Here is a 13,806-nt window from a genome sequence, read left to right on the forward strand (position 1 = left end):
AAATTTCAAAATATTTAAAATTACAAACAAAAAAATTATTTTCATTAGAATGTTTTAAAAATCATCTCTGCACATTTTATAAAATATAATTATATTTGTTTTACCCAGTATAGTGATTACGTTTTGCAAACATAACTACAGAACTCTAACTCGATTACTACAAAAACGTTGATTACGTATTTGAGTGTTGTATACTGATATTTTCACTACGTAAATGTAATCGATTTTATGTATTGCGCATGTCGAAAATTGAACAAACGATATGTATAACGCATATCATCTGACAGCAGAGAGAGGCAGCAGCAACAACAACGGCAACGAATTGTTGACGTATACACATGAATAATTAAATTCACAATAACCTGTTACACAATTTGTTTATGATTTTGTTTTTAAAATATATTTTGACATAAAATTAATACATTATTTACATTAAAATTTTTATTTATAGATTTAAATCTTTTATATTGGAGAAATATTGAATAATCTGTTTTTATTTTTCTAATGTTAATATAATCATTCTAGTAGTATTTGTCAACACTAGATGGCGTTAGTGAGAAAAAGTAAACATTTTATTTTCACCGTCATATAAAATATAATATGATGCATAATTGAACAGTTTTATATTAAAGATAATGTTACATTTGCACGTAGAATATATGTATATATGTATGTCCATTTAAAGTGAATGTATGTATATAATTTTATATATGAACATTTCCTATATCCAAATACAACACATTGCTAGTAATTGTGAATGGAATAAAGTTATTGTGATTTGTATACAAACATATATGTATGTATATAGGTAAATGTCAAAACATTCGAAATATTTCTTCTTCTTGATATTTATCAGACATGCGTCCATGAAATTATAGTAGCAAAAAAATGATACGCTTAAAATCGTAGAGTTACGTTTAAGTTCATATAACTCAAATATTAATAACAGGGTAACTCAAATTGATTTTTTTATATTTAGGAACAATTTGCTAAAATCTAGATACATATATTAAATTTGCTTCAATATTTAACATAATGTTTGAATTTTTATTTCATTAAAATCGAATAAAAACATTGGATAATACATAGATATAAAAAATCATTTTTATATTAATTCTAAAATATTGATATACTGTATCATTCTATATACTTTCTACCACATTAAAAAAAAAACTTATTGGTGATAGGTATTTAAGATTCGTTATGACCAAATATATCACTCTAGTTTTTTTACAGTCAAACCGTTTTATAACGATTTCTGTTATATCGAAGGCTAAAAATATTTTGCTGAGATACCCTGCCTTTATTAAGTTCGAAGAAGGATTTGCAGTAAAAAATGTAAACATGAAATTGGAAATGCAAAATCCTGAGCAGGCAAACATTAACGGCGGTGGCAGACATTAAATATTTCGGCGGCAGAGGCAAATTATATTTTTATAAGAAAAAAAGCAACAAGCAAACAGCACGTGTCTGTCCCAAAGCTTTTTCGTCGTCACAGGAAATCAGGATTAAATTCGCAAGTAGTGTAAAACATTAAAAATTCTCAATACTAAAATAAGGATTTAAAAAATTTCCAAAAAGGGAACTGGTGTACATTTGAAAGAGTATAGTTTTTATTTAAAGTTTTGCGAAAACAAAAAAATAAACGTACATACAAAGGCGCACGCACAAACAGAGACAAAAACAAACTCAGTCATGTTTTATTTAATTGGTTTGGGTTTGGGAGATCCCAAGGACATTACAGTAAAAGGCCTTGAAATTGTAAAACAATGCACAAGAGTATATTTAGAAATGTATACATCCATATTGGGCTGCCCCAAAGAGGAATTGGTAAGTGTTACAAGACTATTTTCACAAAAAATAATTACAACTAAAATATTTTTTGTGAATAGGAAGCATTTTATGGACGTCCTATACTATTGGCAGATCGTGACCTTGTTGAACAAGGTGCTGACGAAATTTTGGCTGGTTCCGGTGAAGAAGATGTTGCTTTACTAGTGGTGGGCGATCCATTTGGCGCCACTACACATACTGATTTTATTTTAAGAGCCAAAGAAAAGAAAATTCCCTATAAAGTTATACACAATGCCTCCATAATGAATGCCATCGGCTGTTGTGGCCTCCAATTGTACAAATTCGGTGAAACTGTATCTATCCCATATTGGGATGAGACTTGGAAACCCGATAGCTTTTACGACAAAATCAAACTTAATCGACTGCACAACATGCACACCCTATGTCTGCTGGACATCAAGGTTAAGGAGCCCACATTGGAATCATTGATGCGGGGGCGAAAGGAGTTTATGCCTCCACGTTTTATGACCGTAGCCGAGGCAGCACAACAACTTCTTGTGATAGTTGAGAAAAAAGATGCTTTGGAACGCAATACCATTTTAAATGAACAATCTTTGTGCGTGGGTTTGGCCCGCGTAGGTCATGACAATCAACGCATCGTAGTAAGTACGTTGCGCGATATGGCATCCACAGATTTGGGAGGACCGCTGCATTCGATTGTTATACCTGCCAAAGAAATGCATCCATTAGAAGTTGAATTTCTACAACAATTTGCTAATTTAAAATTAGAAGACTACAATCATTAGATATCAAATGGACATGAATGATTTCGATTGTTGTATACGTAACGAAATTTATAGCTATTTTTGTTCTTTCTAGAAACCCTTGAAACACACAATATATACCAACACCTGTGCGTCTTTTTAAAAGGGGTACATCTGTAGGTTTTTTAAGCTTTAAAAGTAGGGTAGTTATCTCTATCTACAAAACTATAATTATTATAATTTTATTTTTCTGTAATTTTATTATACGCATTTGTAGTTCAAAATATGAATGAATTTATTTAACATACATATTTCCAAAAAAAAAGTATATTTAAATATTTGGCAATTTTAAAGTTATAAACACACTTGATTAGATTGTTCCTCGACTTTCTCCAATAGCAGAAGTAGCTTTCAAAAGTAGTTGAAAGTGTTTAATGGTTTTATTAGTAACAAGTGGATCATTTAACAAAAATAATAGTAATCTAATATATTTTTACATTCATGTACTTCATTTGAATAATTGTTAAAAAGCTAAGAAAGAAATGTGATTGAATCTTAAGAAAAAATGAAAAATATCTTTATTAAAAATTATATTTGATGTGAGATCCTGAAAAGAAAATACTTCTGTAATATTATTCCATAGTGTACTTACTATCTGTAAGTATAATGAACGTTAACAAAATAATCAATTTTTATACTCAATATATTAAACTGCAGATATTAGAAATACTGGAGTGTCTTAAAAAATATAGCTAACCGGAAATTTTCTTAATCATTTTTGAACTCAGCGATTGCATGTAAAATAATTATTATTTAGAAACTGTTTTTTTCTTTCAATTCTGAGAAAACTACTAAAAATATTTAAATAATACTTTATTGTTAAATCTTTTAGAAAGAATTTATTTAGTAAATGTTTGCATTTGTATACAAATTATATCTTTTACCGATTTCATATCATATTTTTTAATAAGTAGTCTAAAAATAGAGCCCTCTCATACGCCTGCCCGAACCTTGACGATCATAGAGCACGTTAAACTTATTAACAAAATGATTCATATCGTTGCAACCTTTTGTCATTGAACCCAAGTAACTTATTAAACCAACATCATTACATTGTGTATAGAACTCTTCCTGAAAAGCACCACCTTGCATCACGGGCAACCGATGACTTAATGCATAAATTTCTCGTAAAATTTCTTGATTGGCAGCCAATTTACCAGCTTCCACCTCTTTAATATATTTCAAAACAATTTTAATGCGTGTATTTAACATTTTAATAGCACTCTCCTGGGCAACTAAATGTTCTGCAACATAGGATTTTTCACCGGTATCATTCGTCGACATGCGGGCAACATGATCAACACCAATGCGTTCAGCCTCCTCTGTTGCCAAAGTATAGGTGAGAGGTACAAAAAGCATAGTAGCTTCACTGCGTACAATATCAATAACAGATTCGTAAAGCTTCAAGGGAAGTTGATCAACACTGCGTGACAAAGGATTCAATTGCAACATGATGGGACATTCGTTGATTTCTGCTATTTGTTTGTGTATGGCCAAGTCTTTTTCGGTAGGTAACTCACCGGTGGTATACCAGCCAATAAAGTCCAATTCACTGAATACCTTCAAATACAAGCAACATAATAATTTACATTCGTTAAAAATGACTTAAAATCCATAAACATAAAGCTTGCCTATAATTTAATTTACCTGCTTGTACTGATGTTCTTTGGTCATATAATAATCGCGATTAATAAATACATCGTCGCCTACTATATCAGTTTTTAATTCGAATGAATTCATCACTTCTATATTGCGTCCCTTTTGTTTACCAATCAAAGCTCCATACACCTGGCAAGTCTCACCCGCTTGAGCACGTATACGTGTCCAATGTTCGGATATATTCATGATTACCAATGGATGTAGAGAAATTGTTACCGAAGGCACTGTACTAGCATCGGCCATTACATTTGTTGCAGCAAGCCCGGTTCCTGCGCTTACTTTAGATTTTGTAGCACCTTCACCAGCATTGAGTTCACTTGATGATCCAGCCTTCATATCCAAATCTACATCCATTTGCTCCATTAGAAATTTAGTTATTTTTTAACTTCTTTTAAAAAATTTTGCTATAAAATTCTATATTAATTTTTTTTAAATTTATTTGATTAAAATGTTTAATAATGCAAAAATTTTTCAGCTTTTGTTTTGTTACTATTCCTGCGGTGTTGTCAACTTTTTAAATGCAAAAAAACACCCAACTCCAAAAAAATCTTATTTTTCGTTCGTAAAAATAACGCTATCACAATATTTTAAAATGTTTAAATATAATAGCCCTATAAGGTATTTTAACAAAAATATCAAATATTTTGTCCATTATCTCCTTAAAAAGTTTGTAAATTCAAAAAAAAAAAACTTTTTACAATTTAATGATTTTTTGTCCAGAAACTTAAATATATAAAACAATGATACATGTATTAATCTGGTAACACCATTAAAAGAAAAAGGATGGTAGCATTTCAAATAATAGAAAATCATATGGCAATATTAGAAATACACTGAACAAATTAATTTAACAATATTTTTTCATATACAAAATCTACAAACTAAAAAAATAATTGTTTTTTTTCCACAAAGTATTAGGTGAACAGAATCAATAAGAAAGCAAATGGTAAAATAAACATTTTACCTTTTTGCTCATAACTTCCAAACTTCAAGAAATATTTACTAAAAAGTGGATTCATATGAAAGACTGAAAATTTTGCTTTCCAACAGCAGAAACATTTTAAATTAATTGCTAATGTGATTTTTCTAATTTACGTCTAACATCTAGAATACTATGAATATTTTAGGAAATCAACAACGAATAGAATCATAAGGGAGACAATTACATAGATCCAATATTTGTTGCCAAGAGTCTCGATACCTTTCAAAATATTAATGTTTTACTCACCCCTATTTTTTCCCCCGGTGGCATGTTACCATGGTGTTATTGCAATCCCGGCAAAGAGAAGTGTTACCAACATCTTGCATAGATTGAAAAGAGGTCTAACCAGAGAACTACATAATCTGGTACTACGGGTGGCCAGTTACCCGCTGAACTATGTTGTGGCTGGTCAGTTGGTTGAGGTTCCTTCGGTATCTACGGAGTGGCTATGGTTAAAACACAAATTCGGGGGAAAAGTGGGTTGCGATTAAAAGACTGGTGTAAGGTAATGTCAATATTTAGTAAAAGTAAATCAGGATCCGTGGGCGAAAAGGCTTCACAATCGACATTTTCTATGGCACGAGCCAAAGAAGCATTGCATTGTTCGGTTAGATAAAGTGCCTGATGCTGTTACCGAAACAACAGATATCCAACAGCGGAGTGACTGTGGTACTAAGCGTTGGAAATGAGTTGGTATTAATTGTATATGTTACGGGATGAATGTGGGGTACGGCGGGCCTCACCAACCCGTCTATCTATATTAAATGTGTCGTATGTTTTTCTCTTATGAATGTGTCGGATAAATTAGATGGGGGCTGGGTTGTCTGATGATGGATGAAACATATCTAGGCAAGGAAGTATTAAAATAAAATGGAATTGCTTCTTCTTTTGGAATACAGAAACGTAATCGAAAAGTAGAATAGGGGTGACGAAGCTTTGAATTATCATTCAATATTCTAAATTTAATCAAATTTGGATGATAAATAAAGACTTTAAAATGAAATATCTACTACTCCCACATATTTAAAATAGAATTTTATTTTCAATTAAAATTTGTTTTAACTTTATTATACATATTATGATCATAAAGTTCATTTAATTATACCCTACACCACTATTGTGGGGAGGGTATTATACGTTTGTGCTGATGTTTGTAACATACAAAAATATTGGTCCAATACCCACCTTAAAGTATATCGATCGATTCAGAATCATTTTTTGAGTCGATTAAGACATCTCCGTCCGTCTGGCTGGCTGTCCATGTAAACCTTGTGCACAAGGTACAGGCCGCAATTTTTAAGATAATTTGATGAAATTTGGACCAAGCATGTTTTTTGGGCACAGGAACGAAGCCTATTGAAAATGGTTGAAATCGGTCCATTATTTCACCTAGCCCCCATACAACCGTACCTCCCGATTTGAATTGTTTATGCCATAATTACGTCAAATATTCTATTATCTCTCTGAAAATTGGCACAAATAAGTTCTATATAAGTATAACTAACACCGAGGATCGGCCCATATTTGACCTATATAAAGCCTGATTTAGAAATTGCTTAACAAATTTTCGTCTAAACGATGAATTGAAATAATTGGGAATATGTATTTGATGTGAAATACGTGAAATACGTTGTATTTGTGTAAATAAAAAAAATTAGAATAAAAACGATTTAATGTTATTTTTTTTTAGTTTTTTGTGGATTTTTTTATTTTATACATTATACATTTATGTAAAGTACGTATTTGTAATTTTTGTTTTTCACGCCTTAAATACTAAAACAATTAGTGTTTTAAGTTAGTTTCTTTAATTTGTGTTATTTTTTGTGTATAATAATTATACGTTTTAAAATTAATATTTACAAAAGAAAATTGAATATTCTTCAATAATAAATGACTTATAAAAAACTGAATGAGTAACAATCTAAACAGAATTTCTATAAGCCAGATTATATTATTCGTACAGAATATTTCATTATTTTTATTATAATATGGTAGTTTGTTTTATATAGTAAATATATACTTAAGTTTTTTTTTTTTTAATTATTTTTCTCTTTTAATAAAATATAAAAGTAAATGCTTAAACATTATTGTATTTTTTCTCTTAATTTTCTGTTTTTTTTTTCAAACAAAGCTTTAAACATTTTACAAGCAAAACTAGTTATACTAATTAATAATTATATTTTATAAGTATACAAGGTAAATAAAAAGAATAATTAATTTAAAATAATTTAAATAAATGAAAAAATCCTTTTATAAAAAAAAGAAAATTTACAAATAAAAGAAGAAAAATTAGCAAGGAAAACAAGCTTTTACAACAAGCGATTATTTTAATTAATATTTAGTTACTAAATTGTACATATTTATTTTTTAATAATTTAATAAAACGTGTATGTAGTTGTTAGGTGTATAAATATTATTAACAGTTTTTTTGTTTAAATTAAATTGGAACCATAATTACAGTATTATTTTTGTTAGAAGTTTTAAATTATTTTAAAAAATTTTTTTGTATTATATAAACTAAATAATAGTTAAATTTCTTTTAATAACTTCACTAGTGTTAAGAGAGAGAGAGAGAGAGATGATACTTTAGAGAGGGAGTGTTAGTTTAAAAAGGGAAACAAATTAATATTTTAGATGTACATATGTATGTAATATTGTGCTGTTGTAATTATATTTTTCATAGTTTAATTTTGTTTTGAAAAAAATTCATTCTTTGAAATTTAAAAATTTATCACAAATTCATAAAATTGTATGTTTGATATAATTTTTTTTTAAATATTACAGAAAAAATAAATTTCTTAAAAAAATGCCAAAGAATTTTTTTGAAAAAAAAAAATTAAAAGAAAAATTTTGAACTATTTTATACTTAAATAAGAAATCACATTTGAAACCAAAGTTAGAAAATTAAGCTGTAGCTAAGAAGTTTAAAATATTTAAAATTCTTTTTATTAAAAAAAAACTTTTTTTTGTTTATTTTTATCAGTTTTTTCTCATAACCCACACTTTATACGACCTTAATTTAACAATTAACAAATAATAATAAAAATAAAAAAAACTATTAAAATATAAGAAAGATGATAAAGTTATAAAACCCCTGAATACAAATGTTCAACAGTAAGTAGACTCGTAATGCCCAGGATGATGATAATAATGGGAAGAGTGAGATTGATGACAATGAAGATTGTGACGAGAAGTTTGAGAGTGATGATGATGGTGATAATGAGGATTACAATGTACTAAAGCATGAGTACTAGAGGTTTGTTGCTGCTGTTTCTGTTGATGACGATGATGTTGATGATGAATTTGAAACCAATGCGCTGCATAGTGTTGCCACAATAAATTTCAATCCTTTTGCTGATGTGCCGTTCCTCCACCACCATTATGTTGTGTTTGTGGATGCGGATGCGTTGTTTGTCCTGGCTGATGCAGATGTTGCTGTGTCTGTTGATGGTGATGATGATGTGGCTGCACATGACTGTGAGCCAGTGATGCAGCGGCCGCTGTGGCAGCAGTGGTAGTCTGTTGCTGCAGGTGAGGATGATGGTGGCCACCGGCTACATGGGCATTTGTATGTGTTTGTGACATTTGCTGATGGTGTGTTGGTTGAGAGCTGCCATTTGCAGTGCTGCCGTGCTGTAGAACACCGCTAGAGGTGTCATTTTTATTGGCAGCATCGCGCGGCAGCAGATAAATTGAACCATCAGCAGCTTGCTGTAAACTGTATTCGGATGGTGAGCACGGATTGCCTTCCGGATCGCGTAAGTACTGGAATTGTGTAAAAAATTGTTATGGTTAATAATTTTATAAATAAACAGTTATCGTTTTTTAAATAGAAAATCCTTTTGGAAATACAACTTACTTGGAAAATATGTCTATGCAATGCACCAAACTTATTTGACACACGCTTCCGTTCATTAAACAAACGATCACGTTGTGCCTGTAAATCTTCTTTACGACGACGCACTTGTTTCACTTCATCCTCTAGCGATAAAATCTGATCCAGTTTACGTTTACGACAATTTTGAGCGGCTACTTTATTCTTGCCACGACGACGTATATCACGTATCAATGACAATTGATTCTCACTCAAATCGTATTTCGATAAACGTTCATTAAACTCATCCATGGGTAGATTAATAATATCTGTCACCGGTATGGGAATGTTCATGGCGCGTGCCCGTTTTTCATCGCGTGTCAAATAATTATCTTCCTCACCGCCACTGCCGCTACTATTATGAGCAGACTTGGACGATTTGGTAGACGAGGATGAAGTAGACGTTTTCTTATCACGTTGCTGAGGGCGTGGTAGTGATCCCGAGCCCTGAGGCAGGGTGTACGTGTGGTTATGTTGGACAATTTCATGGGCTGTACGTGGAGTGCGTACCGAGAAGTCGAGGGAGTAGGCACCACCATAGGTATGATGTTCTTTGCTTAGAGTGGGACCACCCATGGCACCACCCTGCAGGCCATTGTCCATATTTTCATGTAGACCAGCTACCGGAGGATAAGGTTCATATTCATATTTAATCGAATGAGCAGGACCATTTATCACACCATTTACACCAGTGGCAGCAGGATTGGCACCATTTGCCGCATTTACAGCAGGTTGTTCATTAAGGAAACGTTTGCCAAACATATGATGTTTCTTCTGGGCCACAGGAGGTTGACGAGTGCCATCATTTAAACGATTATTGCTAGTCGAGTTATTATAACTGTAATCATAGGGACCACCATATTTGCCCTGATGATAGTCCTGTGCCGAATCACTACCCTCACCCCATTCGCCGTCCGACAACGAGGGTACACGCTCTGATCCCATCGAACTGACGGCACTATCGCTAGAGGCATCTAAACGATCGGTGCCACCTTGAGCACCGGCACTATTCATCAAATCGCTAGTCATGCCGGCGGCACCACCAGCGGCGCCTACATTTGTGCCACTCATGGAAATGCCACTAGTCGAACCGTTAGCTGAGCCAGTAGCTGCATTTGCATGACCGCTGGAAATGCCCAAAACCGAGGAATTGTTGCTGGTACTGTTGTTGACATCAACCATACGGCAGAAACCTTAAAAATTAAAAAAAAAACAAAACTTGATTGTTATTGCTGTAATTATTTTATACCTATTGTTTATGATTTAAGTTTTTTTTTAATTTTAAATTACTCACAATTTACAATAATTGTGGTCATAATTTAAGTAATAAACATAAAAAATGCTTTTTCTTTTGCAATAGGAAGATTTTTCAAAGCTGATTCAGCAAGATTTTTTAGTTAGTTTTAGAAAAATACACACATGAACATATGGTATATTTTGCTAAGTTATTAATACTCTCTTTAATTAAAATACTTCTAAATTAAACTATATACCTAGAAAAAAACATCTACAGAATTCTAAAATGTTTAGATCGGTATGTGCAATTTTGTTATTATAAAATGTTGAAAATATATACTCTTATCTTTATTTTAGCAAAGAATTAAATTTCCCCTACACATATGGGGGACTTTTGAAAGTTTTTGTCAACTCATCTAGGTTCTCGAATGACTTGGGAAATTTTATGTTTTGCGTTTCAGCATGACTTCTGAAAAACACAATTGTAGTGAAATTATCAATTCAATTCAAAGATTCCAACAACAAGGGCATTTGATTTTTATATATATTAAGCTCTATTTGTGATGACTTGGCAGTTAATAAAAATTGCATTATAAATTAATACAACTATAATATTTAATAACATAATAATAATTTTAAACGCCTACATTTAAAAGGCGTGGTTTTATATACAATCTCATTAACTATAACAGTTCTACCTGTTTTTAATTATGTATGACATTCAAAACTTTTTAATAATAAATCATTTGACACTCGATATTTTTTTTTTTTGTTAAAATGACTATATCTTATTAAAATATAACGAACTCCTTGAAGATTAGTAATACTTTCTTTTATAAATAACAAATTTTATATCTAAATTTTTAATTTAAATTAAATTAACAAGTTGTTATGCTGAATATTCTCTATCTTACCAACCAACAACTTGTTGATATTATATTTAAAGATATGTATTTCAAATTCACTTTTATTCGATTCGATAAAATGTTAAAAACAGCAAAGAAATGAATTGAGTATTTTGTGCAAAAATAAGAACAAAAAGAATGACTCAGCATTTTAAAAATAGTAAACAGCGCAAAATGAATAAAAAAAAAGAAAACAAAAAATACATTGACAACAAATAATGTATGCGAAATTCATATGAACATATGTATGTATGTACATGAGTAACAACAGTTAAGTGTAAAATTATAGGGAACGAAGAAAATTTTTATATAAAAAACCAGGGATGGCAAAATTGGTACGATGGTACTTTTTTGATACTAGTTGATGTGCAAAAGTACCGTGATACTCCCGAGTCTTATATGATACTTTCAGGGCTACAATCTCAATATCCGATTATCGTTTAACCGGTAGTAAATCTGTCTGGTAAATAAATTTTTCTACCCTACACCACTTTAGTGGTATATGAATATTACTTCATATTCTCCATCACATCTGGAATCTGAGATATTATGTCCTGAGTTTTGAGATAACGCGCCATTAATGCTTTAAATATAACATTTCACAATGTACAATTTCGTGGTAATATTTGTATCGTAGCTATGAGATACCATGCATTTCCTGGGAAAACTTCATCAAATTATATCAAAGGTGTTAACATTGAGGGACGGACACCATATCAACATAAGGGAGCTCAAGGCAGTTAAACTGACAAACGCAAAACCATTCGACGCAACAAAAGCTGAACTAAAATATGGGCGAGAAAATCCCATAAGACCTCTTGGAATAATGAAACAGTGGGTAGAACCACGAAAATCCTATGGGGTGTCCCTGATGAGAGCAAGACAAAAAATCTCCTCAAAATGAGCAAGTCTGAAGTTAGTATAATAGTACATGTTCTGAGTGGACACACAGGATTACGAGCACATTTATGCAAAATTGGACGTGCGGATTCAGACGTATGTAGAGCATGTGGAGAGGGCAGTGAAACTCTGGACAACTTTCTTTGTCACTGCCTGGCATTTCGAAGATAAATCCAAGTATCTTGGAAGTGATATTATTTCGGAAATAACATTCCTACTAACACTGATTGGAATAATTCATACAGTTATTTTTTTCATGATAAAGAGCGCACAACAGGACGGTTGTGGCCTAGGTGCATTTTTTCGGATTTGATGTAGTACACATCCTCCTATCAACCTAATCTAAGTACTTTGAGATCCAAAAAAGTACTCTCTGAAATATTTTTTGATACTGAAACAAAATCTCTTTCCATCCCTGTAAAAAACATTTACATAACTGTTAATAATCATAAATTGTTAAAAATTTTGTTAATTAGTGGGACAAAATTACAAAAACTGTAAACTTAACATAGCCACTGAATGCAATGAATTTTTTTGTCAATTTTTTAACCAACATCTTAACAAGAATGGGTGTTTTAGTTGTTTTTACTTTTTAGTCAATTCCATTTCAAATTAAATAAGATATTGGTTGTTCCAATCGAGTTGATAATACGATTTTTTTATATATAAAAATACTTTGAATTCCAAATAGTACTACATTTATTAACACTACTGTATAACTATTCAACACGTTGGAATACGTTTTTTTCAAATTACAAATTCAATTTGATTTGTTGTTATTTTTGTACTTTTTTTATGAAATAAAATTATTATTACTCAATATAGTTGTCATCAGGTATGGAAAATTTAGTACCTTTTAGATATTGAAAAATATGGTTGTGGTACCTTCATGTCACTTTCGGTACTTTTTAGAACCTATAAATCTTTGATAAGTAGTCCACATAGTAGTTAATGAACCAATCTATAGTTTAGTTGAAAGTCTATAATGAAGTCCTAGTAGTCTAGTCAATAGTTAAGTATATAGTTTAGTGTATGGTCATGTCTATAGTTTTGTTTTTAGTCTAGTATATTCTTTATTGTGATCTATAATCTAGGCTCTAGTCTAGTTTATAGTCAAGTTTATAGTCTAGTTTAAAATGTAGTCTTTAATATAGTTCATAGTATAATCTATAGTTTAGTATAAAATTTAGTTTAATGTTTATAGTGTAGTGTAGTTTTTGGCCTAATCTATAGTCTACTATATAGATTAGTCTATTGTATAAGATGTAGTCTAGTCTATAGTTTATAATCAAGTCTAGCATGTAGTCTATTATCTAGTATGTAGTCTAGAATGTCTATAGTCTCGTTTTCAGTCTAATCTGCAGTCTATGTAAGTCGAGTCATAAGTACCATTTTAAAATTTCAATTTCCCATGTCTGGTTGTCATAAAAGGAGAGAAAGAGAGTGGGTTTAGTTTTTTTTAAGAATTCAAACTCAATGAATACGTACGCTACGTAGTAGATACATTTATGGATGAATAATAGCAAAAAATGTGTATGATGTGTAGCGAAAATAAAACAAATAATAAAAAAATTAAAAGAAAAATTAAACAAAACAAGATCGTTTCGAATAAATGTGATGATCAGCTAATGA

At 31.0% G+C, this 13,806-nt stretch overlaps 3 protein-coding genes across 10 annotated transcripts in view; 1 reads left to right on the forward strand and 2 right to left on the reverse strand.

Annotated features, from left to right (window-relative positions):
• The first annotated feature begins 1,399 nt into the window (after nucleotides 1–1,399).
• LOC111684683 (diphthine methyl ester synthase) lies at nucleotides 1,400–2,865 on the forward strand. The gene is made up of 2 exons (XM_023446899.2): nucleotides 1,400–1,830; nucleotides 1,893–2,865. Exons 1-2 carry the CDS (start codon nucleotides 1,696–1,698, stop codon nucleotides 2,598–2,600), a joined length of 843 nt encoding a protein of 280 aa, XP_023302667.1. The 5' UTR covers nucleotides 1,400–1,695; the 3' UTR covers nucleotides 2,601–2,865.
• A 569-nt stretch (nucleotides 2,866–3,434) lies between these two features.
• On the reverse strand, nucleotides 3,435–4,792 carry LOC111684788 (COP9 signalosome complex subunit 6). Its single transcript, XM_023446999.2, has 2 exons — nucleotides 4,266–4,792; nucleotides 3,435–4,178 (listed from the first exon to the last, which is right to left on the reverse strand). Exons 1-2 carry the CDS (start codon nucleotides 4,638–4,640, stop codon nucleotides 3,534–3,536), a joined length of 1,020 nt encoding a protein of 339 aa, XP_023302767.1. The 5' UTR covers nucleotides 4,641–4,792; the 3' UTR covers nucleotides 3,435–3,533.
• A 3,409-nt stretch (nucleotides 4,793–8,201) lies between these two features.
• The window catches only part of LOC111684574 (segmentation protein cap'n'collar), a 105,412-nt gene continuing 99,807 nt past the window's right edge, over nucleotides 8,202–13,806 (reverse strand). For all 8 annotated transcript variants that reach the window (XM_046949435.1, XM_046949433.1, XM_046949434.1 and 5 more), the window contains 2 exons: nucleotides 9,119–10,326; nucleotides 8,202–9,024 (listed from right to left, as the gene is read on the reverse strand). In XM_046949435.1, the coding sequence (XP_046805391.1) occupies nucleotides 8,602–9,024; nucleotides 9,119–10,326 (1,631 nt within the window). In that variant the 3' untranslated portion in view covers nucleotides 8,202–8,601. The remainder of the gene's footprint in view (nucleotides 9,025–9,118; nucleotides 10,327–13,806) is intronic.

This window comes from Lucilia cuprina, chromosome 4 (assembly GCF_022045245.1).
Source record: "Lucilia cuprina isolate Lc7/37 chromosome 4, ASM2204524v1, whole genome shotgun sequence".
Classification (NCBI taxonomy): domain Eukaryota; kingdom Metazoa; phylum Arthropoda; class Insecta; order Diptera; family Calliphoridae; genus Lucilia; species Lucilia cuprina.

Bases quoted from the DNA above. Each gene is read 5' to 3' on its own strand.
- LOC111684683 (XM_023446899.2), top strand. From the start codon at position 1,696: ATGTTTTATTTAATTGGTTTGGGTTTGGGAGATCCCAAGGACATTACA. The intron at 1,831-1,892 runs GTAAGTGTTACA...TTTTGTGAATAG, and splicing joins GCTGCCCCAAAGAGGAATTG to GAAGCATTTTATGGACGTCC.
- LOC111684788 (XM_023446999.2), bottom strand. From the start codon at position 4,640: ATGGAGCAAATGGATGTAGATTTGGATATGAAGGCTGGATCATCAAGT. The intron at 4,179-4,265 runs GTAAATTAAATT...TTGTATTTGAAG, and splicing joins AAGAACATCAGTACAAGCAG to GTATTCAGTGAATTGGACTT.